The following is an 18,568-nucleotide window of genomic DNA, read 5'->3' on the forward strand; positions in this document are numbered from 1 at the left end:
TAATAGACGATAGTACATATTTACTCACTAAAAGCATATTTCTACACTACAACGCATATTGAGCATATTTACTTCACTGTTCGTCACATATAGTTCATTCTAACGTTTTTCATATCATACACAATCTAATCATGCTGAGCAACAACACTTAATTGATAATAATTGATAATTACTTTTAGATTCAGTTTCTCCTTCCTCTCCCGATGAAGAGGAATCGGAATCGAAATAATCTTCCGATGAATGTATCAGAATTGAATCCATGGGATAAGGAATCCAGACGTCGCGATGAAGGAATGAACGTGAAGAATGAGTAAAATCGTGAGCGAATTTGATACCTTCGGTTTGCCACACTGATCGATCCTGAACGATCACGCTGATCACAGAAAAATGAATTCAATCAGAATTAAATCACGATGAATAAAACGTAGCTGATCAATCGTGAACGAATTGGATCGGGAAGCTGAATTTGTTTCAAATTTGAGAAATTGCGCATGAATTTGGTTCAGAAATCTCACAGTAATTCATGCTTGATTATCGTAAATAAATTCGATTGGGAATATCATATTTTTGGAAGAAATCCTAAGCTAAATTTGGTTGAGATTTGCGCATGATTTGGGAAGATTGGATTCGGAAGATTGAATTCACGATGATATTCTTTTTTATTCTTTAATTCATGTTGAAATATTGAATTCCCAAAATGCCCTTGGACAAGTATTTTTTCATAAAAATCTGATATTTTGTTTAAACCATAGGATTAGTCTATATCAACAAGATGTGTGGCTGACATTTGTTCTCTAGTTATATACTTAAAAATAGTTAGACCTTGATCATTCCTCTATATATATATATATATATAGGGGTGCACTAGGGTGCCACCATAGTTAAAATAACATCATACCACCAATATAGTCCGTTAGATCTCATCTATGGACGTCTAGGATTAAGTTTCGTGAAAAAACACGGGTTTGCAGTCTACTGTATTAGATATTGCAGTCTACTGTATTAGATATTGCAGTCGTGGTAAACTGCAATATTGTTGTGGTAAGACTGCAATATTCAATGAACAACACTGCAATCTGGTAACGTAAAATTAGAAATTTCCTATTTTACCCCTCCGTGTTTTTACACGTGGCAGCATGATAAGCACACGATTTTCAGATCCAATGGCCTAAAATGGTGTTATGGTGTTAGAATAAAGAGGGTTGTCATCTTAGTACATCCCTATATATATATATATATATATATATATATATATATATAGGGATGTATTCAGGTCAGAACGCTAAGTATAAGTAAAACTCAAAACACTTGCAGTCCATTGGATCTTATGATCTAACGGTTAGATTAATGCCACGTGTCATCTGATGATGTAGAATTTTAGACTAATAATGTAGCTCGGATAATAATGTAGCATTTTAGTTTAATAATGTACAGTTTTAGTCTTACAATGTACATTTCTAGTCTAATAATGTACCTCGGCTAATAATGTAGATTTTTAGTATGATAATGTAACTAATCACAACCATCCAATCTAATGATCCAAGGGCTGTAATTAGTGCTGTGTTTTACACTAAGATGTTGTAAGGACCCTAACACACCCCTATATATATATATATATATATATATATATAGGGATGTATTCAGGTCAGAACGCTAAGTATAAGTAAAACTCAAAACACTTGCAGTCCATTGGATCTTATGATCTAACGGTTAGATTAATGCCACGTGTCATCTAATGATGTAGAATTTTAGACTAATAATGTAGCTCGGATAATAATGTAGCATTTTAGTTTAATAATGTACAGTTTTAGTCTTACAATGTACATTTCTAGTCTAATAATGTACCTCGGCTAATAATGTAGATTTTTAGTATGATAATGTAACTAATCACAACCATCCAATCTAATGATCCAAGGGCTGTGATTAGTGCTGTGTTTTACACTAAGATGCTGTAAGGACCCTAACACACCCCTATATATATATATATATAGGTTCATGATCAATTGAGATTTTTTAGGGTAATTGAGAAATGAGATGCAATATCAGCCACACATTTTTATTAAATGAGTGGTCCAGATTTTGCCACACAAAAATAATTTTTAGATTAATTTATTATGAAAGGGTATAATTGTAATTTATGTTTTAATGGAAAGAGAGGAAAATCCCTCCCAGATTCGCCTGTCCTTCCCCACCGTCGAAGCTTCTCTGGCTAGCAAATTATCAAATTCATCGCACTTCTATGAATTTCTTCGCCGATTCGGGGTTTTGATTTTCAATTTCGTCACGGATGGAACGATATAGGATATCGGATGATAAAAATGGTGAAGTGGAATTCAATTCCAGATCAACGGCGGAATCATCATCATCGCCGTCGAGATCACTGCCGATTTCGACCTCGCCGTCCGATTCCACCGGCTCTGGTTCTTCTGACGACGAAACGGAGGCTGACTCCTTCTCCGCCGCAACGTCTCCTTCACCACCTCCTGCAGGTACGGCAGATCATTGATCTGTGCTTCCTCGAATCTGTTGCCTTCTCCGACGACGCGGCGGAGCTCTTCCTTCGCCACCGAGTGGCCGAGTAGCTCCACCATCGCCCACTCGATCGTGTTGCTCGTCATCTCCGATCCGGCGAGGAACACCTCTTGCGGTAAATTGAATCTCAATTTCGATGAATTAGGAGTTTAATTAATCGTTTAATTTCTGTTGCTGAGTGTTTGAATCTTGACAGTGAGAGTGTGACGGTTAATGGAAATGAGTGCAAGCCTTTAATCGGTGGAGAGGTCACTGAATCTCTTTCAGTTATCACTTGCAATGTCTCGGTGTTTCCCACACCCCTCCCCCCCCCAGCCTAGATATGAGTTGGAGGGAAGATCTGATCATGTCAATTTGATCACAGAGGTTTGTGTGGGTAATCAAACTGGCTGATATGCTGAACAATTTCTTCTACATTTGAAGTTTCGAATGATATTGCATTGCTGATGTGTGTTACTTGATGTTTGTCTTAAAACAAAACAATTTCTTGTTACCATCTGCTGATTCAACTCAATTTCATTCGATTTGTTGACCGAGAAATCATTGATTGCATGCCAATAGAAGTCGTCGTCGGTGAAAGCTGTTGACATTTTGCTATAAGTTGTTGACATTTGATATTCTGGCTATTGATATGAGAATTACAAGTGTTATTTTTTAATTGTTGACATTTTAATACGAGTTGATGACATTTGATATTCTGGCTATTGATATGTGAATTACAAGTGTTATTTTTTAGTTGTTGACATTTTAATTCGGGTTGTTGACATTCGCTAATCTCACTATTGATATGTGAATTATAAAAGTTATTTTGTAGTTGTTGATATCTTGTTAAAAGTTATAAAACATATCACAAAACTTGCACTGAGTTCAAGGAGATGCAGAAAACAAGATATTGTCTCAATAATGAACAAAATTAATTCCTATTCTGATAAGTTGTAATGTTGAATCATTAGTTTCTACTGATACGAATACCTCTTTGAGTACAAAGGACCTCATTTAACTATGAACAAAAGTGAAGGTGAGCTGAACTCACTCCTCCATACGATTTTCCACTGTCTCCGGTTTGGAAACCTTGATCTTGATAGGTAAGGTGAGTGACAGATCGCGTAGAAGAGCACCTGGAGCTTTGACCATTGAAATGCTCTGTTCCAGTTCCTTTGCTGCCTCCCTCTGCAACTGGGCCTTCTTCAACTTCAGTCTGTCCAGATTCACAAGGCACGTAAGTAGCTAGTAACACCGTGTTTATCTTTGATATCTTTGTTGCTATTCTGTGCTATTATTTGTTGGGTTACTGGAATTGCTTTGAAGTGATATGATGTAAAATGAGATAAAATAACTGCAATTGATCACTAGTTAATTGATGAGGAAATTATTGAATCTCGCTTTGGCAAAGGAGTTAGATAATAGAGTATATTATTGATGAATGTAACTGATTTACGTAGGTGAGGTAGGAGAAGCGTATGATAGGGTAGGATTTGAAGTGGTTACTGTTCGAATTACTGATTGCCTTTTTAGTTCGAAATTTGTGAATTCATTTGTTAATACTGTGGATTCGAGTTTTCTAAAATCAAAAACAAATTACAATTAATTTGTGAAATATATGGATGCAGCTTTTAATTCAATTGTGTTGCTGGAATTTTTGAGTTGTGTAGATAAGGTGTTTGTGATATTGCCTAAAATATTATTGTTGACATAAATTATATAAGTTGTTGACATGAAGATGTTTATTTTTTACATGAATTATATAGCTCGTTGACATAATAACATTTGTTGTTGACATAAATTATATAGGTCGTTGGCATAAATTTTATGAAAAATGTTGTTGACATAAATTATATGTAAAACATTGTTGTTGACATGAATTATATGTAAAACGTTGTTGTTGACATAAATAATATAGGTCGTTGACATGAAAATATTTTTTATTAACATTAATTATTTGTAAAATGTTGTTGTTGACATAAATAACGTTTGTTGTTGACATCGTAGTTGACATGAATAATGTTTGCTGTTGACATCGTAGTTGACATGAATAATGTTTGTTGTTGACATCGTAGTTGACATGAATAATGTTTGTTGTTGACATCGTAGTTGATATGTGAATTATAAATGTTATTTTTTAGTTGTTGACATTTTAATACGAATTGTTGACATTCGATATTCTCGCTATTGATATGTGAAATATTAGTGTTATTTGTTAGTTGTTGACATTTTGATACGAGTTGTTGACATTCGATATTCTCGCTATTGATATGTGAAATATTAGTGTTATTTGTTAGTTGTTGACATTTTAATACGAGTTGTTGACATTCGATATATTGATATGTGAATTATAAGTGTTATTTGTTAGTTGTTGATATTTTAATACGAGTTGTTGACATTCGATCTATTGATACGTGAATTATAAGTGTTATTTTTTAGTTGTTGACATTTTAATACGAGTTATTGACATTCGATATTCTCGGTATTGATACGTGAATTATAAGTGTTATTTTTTAGTTGTTGACATTTTAATACGAGTTGTTGACATTCGATATTCTCGGTATTGATACGTGAATTGTAAGTGTTATTTGTTAGTTGTTGACATTTTAATACGAATTGTTGACATTCGATATTCTCGGTATTGATATGTGAATTATAATTGTTATTTGTTAGTTGTTGACATTCGATATTCTCGGTATTCATATGTAAATTATAAGTGTTATTTTATTGAATGTTGAAGATTTGAAGACTTGAATGTTGAAGATTTGAAGATTTGAATGTTGAAGATTTGAAGATTTGAATTTTGAAGATTTGAAGATTTGAATGTTGAAGATTTGAAGATTTGAAGATTTGAATGTTGAAGAGATTTGAAGATTTGAATGTTGAAGATTTGAAGATTTGAAGCTAGAGTTTTAGAGATAATTTAGAAAATGATTTCCAATACAATTTAATGAAATGGCAATTATACCCCCGTGTTGACATAATGTGATAGTTATTGACATTAAGTTAATCTTGTGAATTAGTGGCTGAGATTGCATCTCATTTCTCAATTATGCCCAAAAATCTCATCCTAACAAATATATAATATATATATATATATATATATATATATATATATCATTTAAAATGGAATGAAAGAGTGGTTATTTTCTTTTTAGCTTTCTATTTAACCCTTAGAGATGCTCTGATTTGATGGACAATGTCACAACATGTGGTCTAAGTTCTCTATGGTTGATATTTACTACTACCAAATGTATATAATGCACGCAGAGGCGGACTTACTAAGGGGTTTGGGGGTCCCATGGAACCCCAAACAATTTCACTATTTATACTGGACATAGTCATACTTCACTAAAATTCGCTCACTAGCTCAAGTGGCAAAGCACCTGAGTTCAATTCACTTTGAGCCTTTTTTGGCTTTTTATATTTTTATTTGTCTTTTTTCAATTTTTTGTATTGATTTTTATTTTTCTTACAGATATTAGGCACAAAAAAATTTACATTTTGTACTCCCCTTCATGACTAACTTATTCAAAAAATTATTCATAATTAATAATAAATTTCTCTAGTTTCCATATCATTTAATTATTTTTATCTCATTATTCACCTCCTTTGCATTTTTATAAATGTCGAAACCTTTGGTGGCAACACCGACATTTAAAAACTATCTTAGAGTTGGATCCTCCAATGTCAAAATTATGCGTCCGTCACTGAATGTACCTGTACATTTTAATTTCTTCACGGCTCCTCGCTAAATGGCTGCTTCCCAACTTCCAAAATTTTAATTTGTACTGTTGTACATAGATGGATACAAGGTTTACCAATTTGAAAACTTTTAAGAGACCCTTGTATGCATGGTTCCAGTAAACTAAAATAATTTACTTTTTACTATATTCATGAGAATTTTTATACTTGGAACATAATCCCTAATGAGCTCATCTCATTAGTCTTTGTCAGTTTGTCACCATTTTTCGTCCAATTACTACACTAGTAATCACCATTTTGTCTTTTAGGATTCGACTATGATTTATTAAGTATTATTAACAAAATTAATTAAATTATCTAAATTATCCTTACCCTCCTCATATTCTACACACCAATGACTTAATTATCATTTCACTCTCTATTGGACTCTCTTTTAAGAACGTTGTCAGTTGCCACCATCTTAGTTTATCACTGTGTCCCCTTATTTTACATTTAGATTGCATAAATTGGTTAACATTGCAATAAGTATGCTATGGACTTGGTCTCCGATGCTGGGGTACTCGGCTGCAAACTCTTCAATACATATGTCTACTAGGAATTTACCGCAAGAAGAGGGAGAGGCCCCTAACCGAGCCATCAAAGTAATTGGCACACTCGGCCTAATATAGCCTTTGTCGTGCTCGTGCATAAGCTTAGCAAGTTTCTTTCCAAGCGTGCATAGGATATATGCTAGCTGGTGGGAAAATTTTGAAATACTGGATGTGAACTTTAAGGCTTCTTCTATTCAACTAAGAGAGTCGCAATCATGAGTACATTTTCTGATGTTGATTGGGCAGTTTGTTAATCAACAACACGGATTTTGCATGTTTTTAAGGCTTAGAATTGGTTCGTTTTGAATGTCAATTATGCAAAATATGTTCTATAATCGCATTATTTCTATATTTTAGTATTTTAACACGCTTGTTAAGAAATGATTGTAAAAGGCTTAGAAAAAGGTTACAAAATAACCGAAACAAAAGTTCGAACTCAACTGAGGGTCTCAGCCTTCAATGCTTCTTCTCTTTTCTACATATAAATTCTTCCATCTCATATTCCACAAATGACTTCTTCCATCTATCATAGTAGCGAAACTCTGCCGGCAGTGGAAGTCTGAAGACTACATTCGATTCAACCTTGAGCTTTGTTTGTTTTACTTCATGTCTAGTTGTTTAATACTCCCTCCGTCCCCGATTAAGAGTCACACTTTGACCAGACACGGATTTTAAGAAATGTAAAGAAAAGTTAGTTGAAAAAGTTAGTGGAATGTGAGACCCATTTTTTTATATTAGTTTTATAATAAAATGTGAGTGAATTGAGTTAGTGGAATGTGAGACCTACTTACTATTTATGGTAAAAATGAAGTGTGACTCTTAATTGGGGACGGACCGAAATGGAAAAGTGTGACTCTTAATCGGGGACGGAGGGAGTAATAATTTACTATTTTACTGTCACGACCGCACTTTGCTAGGGATAGCAAAGCCGGGAAACCGTGACTAGGGGTGGGAAATAAGAAGAGGGGAATAGAAAGGGGATAAACAATGACTGAATATTCACTTAGAATTAAAGGGCAAACAATTTCAAATCAATTTTTAATCACCAGAACTTGAATGAAAATCTTACATTTTAATAACTAATTATCAGAGTAACAGTCGATGTCATCTAGAACCTTAGTACGCAGCGGAATGAACACGGTCACATGTATGGAGACATGCACCGCCGAGAGCTTCTACTTAAAATAAAAGGAAAATCATAACTTTGCTCAGCACCGTCATTGCTCAACCTGCACATTTAGAAATATATGCAGGGCTGAGTATAAAAATACTCAGTGAACACATTGCCGAAATATACATACATAAAATGAAAATATTGTCATGCCATCACAGTAACACTCGAGGGTTTTCTCTTAAAAGGCCCGAGCTTACTAAATTCTTTGTGAGCTAAAGTTCGACTGATCAGTCTAAGTTCTTTATGTACTTTTGCCATATCTGAACACCAAGTGCCGTGGAGATGGTGCTCTCCCACGGTCACCTACATCTTTCTCCAGCCGGGGAGGTGGCCACCACCCAACGGCCTCCACTATATCATCTTTGTGCCGTGGAAGGTGGCCACCTTCCAATGGTCACCTGTGTACACTAATCCGAGTAGGGACACCACCCTCACTCGGACCCGAATTCGATTCTTACGTTCCAACCAAACAGATAGGCATAAAACAAATCATTTATGGCAAGACAACACCATTTACATAAGCAACAAACATAGATTCACATTTTCATATTTTCATCCACATTAGTATGTAAGATAGAAAAGTTCACCTCGTTCGTTTAATTTCTTTAACTTGAATTTCTCGCTCCGACCTTAACTTGCGGAGATAACCTTTTTGAAAACATCACAATATAAAATAAAATACTAATCAAACTTCAAGAAATTCTTAAACTTTTATAGGAATGCATGCCTCATAATTAATGCCTTATATTATTTCACTTGTCTTTAAGCAATTTCTAAAACTCATATTATTTGATGCTTCTTCTTCCACTATTCTCGGGTTTCGACTAAATTGGATCTATGTCTCTTTTACTTTGAAAATTTACTCTTAAGCAATACGCTAAAATAGTTCAAAAGATCAATTATTTAGCTTAGTTACACAATTACAAGAAATCAAAATATTAATTGAACCTTAATATAAAGCTTAGAGCTAAAATTCAATATTATATTTTCTACCAAATGATAGCATTTTTACAATTGGCCAAGACTCCCTTTTATTTCCAGCCCAAAAAAATTACGTCTATTCACCCACCTTATATCCCCACTTTAAAAGTAGTGAACCCAACTATTACAACTCAAAAAGAGGCCCAACTTCTTCCTCAATAATTAAAAGAAAAGGAACCCATAATTAAAAGTAAAAGGCCCAAATTAAATTAATTGGGAAGAGGCCCAATTTGAAATACTCCCTTCCTCCACAATCGTCCCCTCCCTATCTCTCTCATTTCCATTTTCCCCAAATTAGAGACAAATCCCTAAATTCCATCGCCTGCCTCCTCACTCCACCAGAATCGATGCCCCACTCCCCTCCCCTCTCTCGGACCTGTTCATGCCGCCGCCGCCGCCGCTGCTGCGCATACGGTGGCTTGCCGTCGCACCTCCCTCTCCTCATCGCCTGAGCTCTGCCTCAGCCGTTGATCTCTCTCTCGAATCTGCCGCCGCCGCTGACCCTGTCCAGAGCCGCCGTCCGCCGCCGCCTGCGGCGGTGTCTCTCTCTCTCTCCTTCCGATTCTCCCTCTCTCTTCCCCACTCCCTCTTCCTCTCTCGGCGCTGCTCACGCCATCGCCGTACGCTTGCTGTCGGACAGCCCCGAATCAATATCCAGCAGCCCCGACTGAGCTCGAAACAACCTCGCCGGTATCCGGCAGCCCCCGAACCATTCGAAGCAACCCCGAACTCAACTCGATCACACCCGAACCAGCCCTGAAACACAAGATAAGTTCTCGCACTCAAATTAAGTTCTTTTCGTAGTTCATTTAGTTACAGAGGGGTGTTCAATTCGTTGTGTTCGGTTCTTTGTTGATTGTTATTGATTGAATTACTTGGGTGAGAGTTGGTGGATGATATGCTATGTATAAACATGATCAAAAGGGGAAGGGTTTTATACCTCAAAACACGATATTGAATTGTGAAATTGTGGGACTGAAAGGAGTAGTTTCCTTGGACTTGGCAGACTCGTCTCTGTGATTTGGGATGCTTATTGGAAGAGAATTAGGCAGCACCCTTGAACTCTCGATTTCTGCCGTGAATGGTTGGTATTGGAAACGAGAGCTCTTCTACTTATCTCCCTCCCTCTCGGCCCTCCCTCTGTTTCTGTTTGGGATTTGCAGAAAGTGATTGTGAATTATGTGCAGGAGCTGGAGTGTAATCAAGCAGCTAAGTGCCTTGAGGGGAAGGAGAGTAATCAAGCAGCAGCTACGTGCCTTAAAGGGAAGGAAAGTAATCAAGTAGGAAGTGGAGGAGTGGATCAAGCAGGAGGTGGAACAGACGTGGCTTGAGGGGGGATGAGAGTCATCAGGAGGAAGAAGAAGGAAGGAGGAGGTGGAGGAGCAATAAACAAGAATTAATTTAGTTATTTGGGTATTCCATGAATGGGTTCCAAAATTTTTGAAGTGGGCTGGGATTTAACTTATAGGCCCACATATGTACACCATTTTATCTCTTGTATTCCATTTCATAGTTTTTAGAGATGTATCCCGGTAGTTAGACTTGTAAAATAAAAAGTTTGGTTGACTATGTTTCTCACTTATGTATAACCTTAATTATTTACTAGAATTATAATAACTTATTTTATTCTTTAGTTTGAAATTTTCGGCTAAACATTTAATGTCATTTCGAGAATAATAAAAATAAACGAGGTGTTACATTCTACCCACCTTAACAAGACGATAAAAGTCGGAATGTTACATTTACTATTTGTCTATGCATAGATCAACGGTAAGAATTCTGAGGATTTGAAAGTAGCAATTATTTTTGTTTAATTCATTTTTTATTATTTAAAGACTTCATTTATTTCGTCAATTCTGAGTGAAGCTTCTAGTTGAGTGACAAAATTCATGTACTATGGCATATGGGGAAACTGAGTAGGATCTATTTAATTTAAAATTTAAGATTAGTATTTGCATGTATTTCTCTATTATTAAGTGTTGTAAAATGGTCAATTAAAATTAAATATTGTAATTATAATCATGAAATAATTAAGTTTAAGAAACATGTAGAGACAATTGAAAATTAACAATGAATGTATTAAATTGCCCATCAAGGTATGGGGGTTTCGGTCCTGAAAGTGGGCAAAAAACTTCATTTAATACTGGAGGTAAGAACTACTCCCTCCGTTCCAATTAAGTTCCAATTAAGTTAGGTCAAAACTTTTGGAAGAGGCGGGTTTGTAGTTGTGAATAATGCAATTTAATAGTTGAGATCTGGATGAGGCCTGCAGGGATATGGGAGTTGTAGCCTAGCGTAGAAAATAAGGGAATGATGACGTGGAGGGGACTTGGGACTTGGATCCGACATGAGGTTATGGATGCCCCAAGGAGGTCGATTTTCATGTGATTATTATATAGAGTGAAGTACTCCCTCCGTCCCAACTAAGTTATGAAATATTGTTGAATGAATTAAATGAAAATAAAGTATAATAAGAGAGAGAAAAAAAAAAGTACTCCCTCCGTCCCAACCAACTAAGTTGAGTCGTATTCCTTTTAGGAACGTCCCAACAAAGTTGAGTCATTTCCCTTTTTGACAAAAAACAAAACATTCAATCAGTCTTATTTTATTTCATCATCTACTTTACCCTTTCTTTATCTCTTCTACTTTTTTCCGTTTCCTATTTTGTTTTATATTCATTTAATCTATTCAACACAATTTCTTAATCTCCGTGTCCAAAAGTTTTGTGAAAACTTAGTTGGGACGGAGGGAGTAGTAGAGATAAGAGAGAGTAAAGTAGATGATGGAATAAAGTATGATGGAGTAAAATAAGAAGTACATGATGAAATAAAGTAAGAGGGATTAGATATTTTGTTTTTACTGAACGTTATTGGGACGTCCCAAAAAAGAATACGACTCAACTTAGTTGAGACGGAGGGAGTAGTTCACTCTATATAATAATCACATGAGAATCGACTCCTTAGGGCATCCACAACCTCGTCTCGGATCAAGACCCCAAGCGCCCTCCACGTCATCATTCCCCTCATTTTCTACGCTAGGCCACAGCTCCCACAACCCTGCAGGCCTCATCCAGACCTCAACTATAAAATTGCATTATTCACAACTACAAACTATTTTACCCGTGAACACTGGCGGATGCAGCAAGGGAGGGGGAGGGGCTTAAGGTCCTACCCAAATTTTTTTTTCCTTTTTTTTCCTATTTACAAATTTTTCAAAATTTTGAAAAGTCAAGTTCAACCCTCACCAAATTAGTGACGTGGAATATTAAATCGTTGGAAACTAGAGGATAAAAAAGGCTGAAACTTAAATTACTTAAATTTCTTAAGTTGCATAAAAATGGTTTTCCATGTCTTGAGGAAGAAGAAGATATACATATCAATAAAATATCATTATTTAATTTATCTTGTTTGAGTTCTTTTCTTGGAAAATGTACAAGTATGCTCTGTCCCGGCTAAGATGACACATTGCTTAGCCGGCACGGGGTTTTAGGAATTATTGGTTAAAGTGTTTAATTGGAAAGAGAGAAAGTGGGTGTAAGTATTAAATTAGAGAGATAAAGAAAGATAGATATTTTTATAGGAGTGAGAAAAAATGGTTGAGTGTATTAATTGGAGAGAAAAAGTTACCAAAAAAGGAAATGTGTCATCTTAGTTGGGACAAACTAAAAAGGAAAACATGTCATCTTAAGCGGGACGGAGGGAGTATAAATTTAAAGATATGCCTCTACGTACATCTTCTACATCCTTATTATATTGAGCAGTTTTAAAATTATTTAAATTAAAACTAACTATGAATTGAATTGATTCATTCTTTTGAATAGGCAGTGTTTCTCTCAAAAAAATTATTTATGCATTTTTCAGTTTTTGTAATTGTAATTTTTATATGCCAGTATTAGTTCCATCTCTCTCTGTCCCATATGAAATGAAACATTTTCCTTTTTTATTTGTCTAATTAAAAATAAAACGTTTCTAAAAATAGAAACAACACTCTCTCTACTTTTTCCTTCCTCTTACTTTACTTTCTTTTCATTAACTCACAAAACAACACTGCATAAAATCTCATGCCGAAAACCAAATATTGCATATTTAGAAAACATAAATAAGAGCTATTTTAAAAAATAGAACTAGCGTCCTATTTTTATATACTCCATTTTTTATTATAAACTCTAAGTAAAATGAGGTAATATATTGTAAGGTCCATTCAAAAAATAGTAAAAATTAAAAAAACATTTAATACGAGACATTTCACATAGAAAAAATGGAACACATAAGATAAAATATTTTTTTAATAACATAAATTTTGACTATATAAAATATAGTGGAGCCTCTAGTGGCAAAAATTTATGCGTCCGCCACTGCCCGTAAATAGAAAACGTTGAACAATTTCATTGTTCAGTCGAAAATTAAAAATTACAAACCCTAGAAATTAGAGTTTAGAAGGCCTAAAACTTAAAATATTACAATTCCTAAAACCTGAAAAAAAAAAAAAAAAAAAAAAACTACTTTTTCTTCTTCACTTGTGCACGAATGAAGGCAATCATCTCATTTGCCCAATCTCCCCATCTCTTTCTTCTCTTCCATGGGCCCTTCTCTTTACAGATAGTGCAGTTGTCTTCACTCTTAGGCCTAGTCACATGCAATTAAAGTGATGCAACTTGGACTGCTTAGACCTCTATATTCCATGGGCCTCTTGGATAATTCAAGAGCCCAAACTTCTTGAATTAGTCCATTCAATTTATCCTTGAACTTCACGGCTCGGCTACTAGTGATTGGCTGTTGAAATATCGATCCTTCGGTTGCATCAAATCCTGATTCTCTTTGAATTTTTCTCTGATACTCTGAGAGTCAATTTAGTTTGTCTAAGCATTATTATGTATGCTGGCATGCTGCCATGCTTCTGCAACAGTGATGCTTGGCTTCGTTTTCAAATCTCACGGTTACTTCAAATGAAGCTATTGTTTGGATCTTCAGGTGCTCAATTTTCAACTTGTTTCTTCATGTTATCACTGCATCCCTTTGTCTTCTAATTTTTCTGTGTTTTGGCTGATATGATGTATATTTAATGATTTTGGCTACCATCAGAAACCATTTTTTTCAGTATATATATTAGCTGGTTTTCAAGTATGGACAATTGTCTAGTAAAGAAACTATGATAAGGACTCTTTTGGTAGCATTGCTGAAGAAAACTCTTAAGACTACTGTGCGCTAAAGGCTCACCCGAATATATTATTTATATAAGTTCTTTATTTCACGAGTGGGATAGAGTTAAATGGTACTTCTAATTACCATAAATGATAAATAGGCCTCATATTCCACCAACTCATTTCACTCACATATAATTTAAAACTAATACTACAAGTGGAACCTCTAATCCACTAACTTTCTTCCACCCACTTTTCTTAACATATCTTAAAACATAAAGAAATAGGACTCCTATTCGCAGACGAAGGGAGTATTTAGTAACATTCAATTGATTCGCTCAGCCAAGACTAAAATATTCATAGCCCTTTATCGCATGCTACCAAAATACTCCGTCCGTTCCGCAGTAGTGGAGGCATTTTTTTCGGCACGCGATTTAAGAAATACTGTGTTAAGTGAGTTGAGTAGATGAAGAATAAAGTAGGAAATGAAAAGGTAATAAAGTAAGAGAGAGTAAAGTAAATGAGAAGAAATGTGTTGACTTTTTTACTAAAAAGGAAAATGACTCAACTGTTATGGAGCGTACCAAAATGACTCCATTCCTATGGAAAGGAGGGAGTACTCCCTGAATGCACTTTCTACATTGCACAACATGGCTTTTCACCATGGAGCATTGTGGATAACTGACATTAGAAGTTGCTGACATAGCATAAATTGTCAAAATCTTGCTTCTGTATGAACACACCCAGTGGTGGAGGGAGTGGACAAGGAAATTTTACATCTAAATAAGAAAAAATTAGTTGGGGAGGGGGGGGGGGTCGACCTCCCCTCCTCCTGGATCAGCCGCTGAATGCACCCATCTTTTTTGTCACAAAATAGTGAAATATTTCTAGTGATTTGCAAGAGATGATCTGATTTTTTAAATAGCTGTGCTTAGAAAGGGAAAGAAATATCAGAATTTTAACAAGTTAGGAAAAATTTCAATACCATTTGCTTAAATACAACATAATCACATTATGAACCTTGGACCAAGATGGTGGGCTATCTATCTGCCTTGACGTCTGTCCTTTCTCCACTCCCATGGCATCTCAGGGTTAGAAGACGACCACAAACCCACGCGTTTTGCACGAGCCTCTTTCTCCCACTACATTGTGCACAATATAAAGGCTTAAAATCCAAAATAACCAGAGAAGAAGACAAGGTGTAATCGGATGTTAACCTTATCCAGCTCGGGACGTCGATCATAAGCTTTGTAGTGCCATGCTAGCCCCTTCTTAAGCATCGACTCCTATCAAAATTCAAAACAATATGTCGCATCGTGTTCCAATCATAATCAAAGATTCCATCGGAGAGAGGTTGATCATACTACCTGAACGAAGATGCCATTGCAATATATATCTCCTACGCACCTACCATAACGATCTTCATCAAACACAAGGACTCTTAGACACTTGTTCTGCACAATTTTTACCAGCTCGTCCTTCGCTTCTTGTCCAAACGGCATTTTACCCTCCGGTGCATCAATTCCTCTGTTTAAGTATTATAAATGTCTCAACAATCATTCACATTCAAATGCATTTTATGTAAATCAATACCTCAATCTTATTCTGTATTTCTTGGCGAGAACCTCCTCGTTTTGAAGATTTATCACCCTGCAAACAAAGCCTTATCAGCACCGGTTATCTAATCTGAAAGCACATTATCATCCGAACCTGTATCCTGCATCAATAATATGCTTGTGGAGTTCATCTGCACGATCATAATTCCTCTGAGCGCGGGCATTAGCTCTTTCAACAGCTGCAACTTGGACTTCCCTAGGAACATTCGCGGACTCCCTAGAGTCTTCAACACTTACATATACCGTAATGGTATCACCATCTGCCACAGCCTTCGGATCTACCTGTAGACATCGCCCGATCGCATAGTTATTGAATCAGAAACAACACACTACTGTTTAAATAATTGGAAAAAGGTTGAAAGGAGGCATCTTTTTTCATCTCACGGGTATAGTATGTAATTCGAACTTGAGACCTTGAGGCTGGGAGTGGGAGGGAGGAGGCCCAGTGGTGAGGTCCACCAAAGTGTGATGCAATGGAAGGCCATAGAAAGCTAAGAGACCCTTTACAAGCAAAGCAATCAAGATTATATAAATTGTACTCATTATTCCAAGAGGTATGAAGCTAATCCTGTCAGAAACCTCGACGTCCGCCTTCTGATGCCTCTTGAGCGTCTGAATCACGAGCCGCGAGGCTTCTTCCGCGGATTTAGGGGGCGGTTTTGTCTCCCTCCACGCTACAGCTAGCTTCTTGTACCTTTCATTTTCATATGTTGCTTAATGCTTTTGCTAAATTCAATTAATTAAGGAAAATTGATCGATTATTTACCAGTTGGATTGAGCTTTTCTGGATGACACAACATGCTTACCTAGTTCTTGGGGAACCTAAAATTGAAATTTTATTACTTTACTACTCATATCACTCTTGGGAACAAAAGGAAAGTTGAATGAATCTGGGAATTGGGGATACCTGGTTGGTGATTTCAAAGTTGTAAAGATCGTGAGCGAGGGCGGAAACTCCGACAGTCTCGGCAGTGACGCCGTGGTGGCCGACGGAATCGGATTCCGGCGAAGGTTCGCAACATTTGGCGCACAGGAATCTTAGAGCGTTTCCCATTTATAGTACAATTTTGGAATTTATCCGATTTGGGGCTTCAATATTTGAATATGATTTACAATTGACTTCGAAACTAACGAAAACTCTGAACAAGGTATTCAATATAGGGGAAACAAATTGAAAATTGCAAGTGTAATTTATAATTGAGCTGCTTCCTTTCTCTCTCTGCGTGTGTTAAATTCTATTGGAGGAAAGTTGTGATGAAAGTCGAGTTCAGTAACGAATGAGGAGAGGCCACGGTTTGAGAGAAAGGAAATTATTAGTCAACGGCTATGTTCATTGCCTTTATTGCCTCTAGAAGAAAGGAATCGCATTGATTGGAAGATTTTAGTGCATCCACTATAGGAGAGCCGTGGCTCGTGGCTCTCCCGTGGCCCGGCCGCGGCTCCCTACAGTGCAAAGCGGGGGGGCAGCGTCACTCGCGTGGCCCGGCCGCGGCTCTCCTATTGCAGCAAGAGCCGGCTCTCCCTATTTTCAATTTTTTTTTTTCTTAATTTTATAACTATAGACATTTTTTACCCCATTCCTACACAAATTTTATAAATATACCCATTTTTAATTAAAATATACACAAAATAAAAAAAATAAATTATTTGGTGGTTTGGGCATGTCCACCATAGTGTAAAACATGGGCGTTGGTGGCCCGCCCACGATTTTATGGCTTGGCCACGTTTTGTGGCTTGGCCCGGCCAACTATAGTGGACACTCTTAACTCCATCCCATTAATTTTTGATTTATCCCATCCAAGATGACCCATTATAAAAAGTATAAATACATTTATCTCTATTTTATTCTCTTTTTTATTTTACTTTCTCCACTTAACACACAAAATAGAGTTACATAAAATACCGTGTCATCCAAGGAATGAGTCATCTTCCTTGATACGGAGGAAGTAAAAGTGAGTAAAGTAACTCAAAGAAATGTATTGACTATTACTACAGTCTACAAATGAAAATGACTCCACTACTATGGAACATACCAAAATGATAAAATAACTCAACTATTATGGAAAAGAGGGAATATACCCCGTGCCTTTGAGTATATCTCACAAATTTTTTGCAGTAGCCCATATTTGATATTATTCCATTAGAAAAACACAAAAAATTATTTGAGTTTGCAGTATAATTAGAAAAGTTTTCTACACAAAAACTTATACGCCATTATTTGTGAAATGAAATCACCAAAAAATTGGACACAGCCTAACACGCATAAACCCTAAATTGAATACAACCAAATTTAGCTGCAAAATCCACTCAAATTCACCTTACCAGTCAAAGAGCAATTTACCCATTGCGATGTCAAACTCAACTATAGGATGACCGAATGCGTATACGACGGTAGGGAGCACACTCATTAAACAAAAAAAAATGAGAGGATGAATTGAAGTGAGAGAAAAGAAATGAATTTCAAATTTCATACCCTTAAAATAAAGGTAAATACACAGCATGGGAAATATCGACTATGATTTGACAAAAGTATTTGGGTAAGGTGTGCAAGTCGTGTAGATGTTGGTAGAGTAGGCTTGCAGGTTGAGGGTAATATGTCTGAAATGCCCTTCAAGGCATGTGGGTATTTTGGTCCGAAAATTGGCTACAAAAACAAGATACGTGATTATGTTTAAGGTTAGAGTCTTTCGGCGATATTTTTTTTTCTTAGGGACCTGCAGTGTCACAAATGGAAACGTTAGGGACTTTTGATGTAGTTCGCTCAATTAAATTATGTTGACATATTCAAGGAATCACATTGATACATCTTGTACATAGAGGTCACCAAACCGAACCGGCCCGGCTGAAC

At 36.2% G+C, this 18,568-nt stretch overlaps 1 protein-coding gene and 1 long non-coding RNA gene across 3 annotated transcripts; one reads left to right on the forward strand and one right to left on the reverse strand.

Annotated features, from left to right (window-relative positions):
* Positions 1-9,918: 9,918 nt before the first annotated feature.
* LOC125187359 (uncharacterized) lies at positions 9,919-10,537 on the forward strand. The gene is made up of 2 exons (XR_007170595.2): positions 9,919-10,048; positions 10,152-10,537. It is a non-coding gene; the product is annotated as an uncharacterized LOC125187359 (long non-coding RNA).
* A 4,477-nt stretch (positions 10,538-15,014) lies between these two features.
* Positions 15,015-17,031, reverse strand: ATCAN2 (Ca(2+)-dependent nuclease family protein). Of its 2 annotated transcripts, XM_048083378.2 has the most exons (9): positions 16,628-17,030; positions 16,487-16,542; positions 16,300-16,414; positions 16,105-16,221; positions 15,815-16,002; positions 15,698-15,754; positions 15,472-15,631; positions 15,322-15,390; positions 15,015-15,246 (listed from the first exon to the last, which is right to left on the reverse strand). In XM_048083378.2, the coding sequence occupies exons 1-9, from the start codon at positions 16,772-16,774 to the stop codon at positions 15,148-15,150; spliced, it is 1,008 nt and encodes a 335-aa protein (XP_047939335.1). In that variant the 5' UTR covers positions 16,775-17,030; the 3' UTR covers positions 15,015-15,147. The 2 variants fall into 2 exon arrangements, with proteins under 2 accessions (XP_047939335.1, XP_047939334.1); XM_048083377.2 differs by having other exon boundaries at positions 16,105-16,414; positions 16,628-17,031.
* Positions 17,032-18,568: the final 1,537 nt, after the last annotated feature.

The sequence above is a fragment of the Salvia hispanica genome, chromosome 5, assembly GCF_029641045.1.
Source record: "Salvia hispanica isolate PSC_SH4W2 chromosome 5, Shi_PSC_v1, whole genome shotgun sequence".
NCBI lineage: Eukaryota > Viridiplantae > Streptophyta > Magnoliopsida > Lamiales > Lamiaceae > Salvia > Salvia hispanica.

What these genes read in the sequence shown, in the direction of transcription:
- ATCAN2 (XM_048083377.2), bottom strand. Translation starts at nt 16,774, where the DNA reads ATGGGAAACGCTCTAAGATTCCTGTGCGCCAAATGTTGCGAACCTTCG. An exon ending in TCGAATTACATACTATACCC is followed by an intron (nt 16,003 to 16,104) that starts GTGAGATGAAAA and finishes CGATGTCTACAG; the next exon opens with GTAGATCCGAAGGCTGTGGC. An exon ending in ATTATTGATGCAGGATACAG is followed by an intron (nt 15,755 to 15,814) that starts GTTCGGATGATA and finishes CTTTGTTTGCAG; the next exon opens with GGTGATAAATCTTCAAAACG.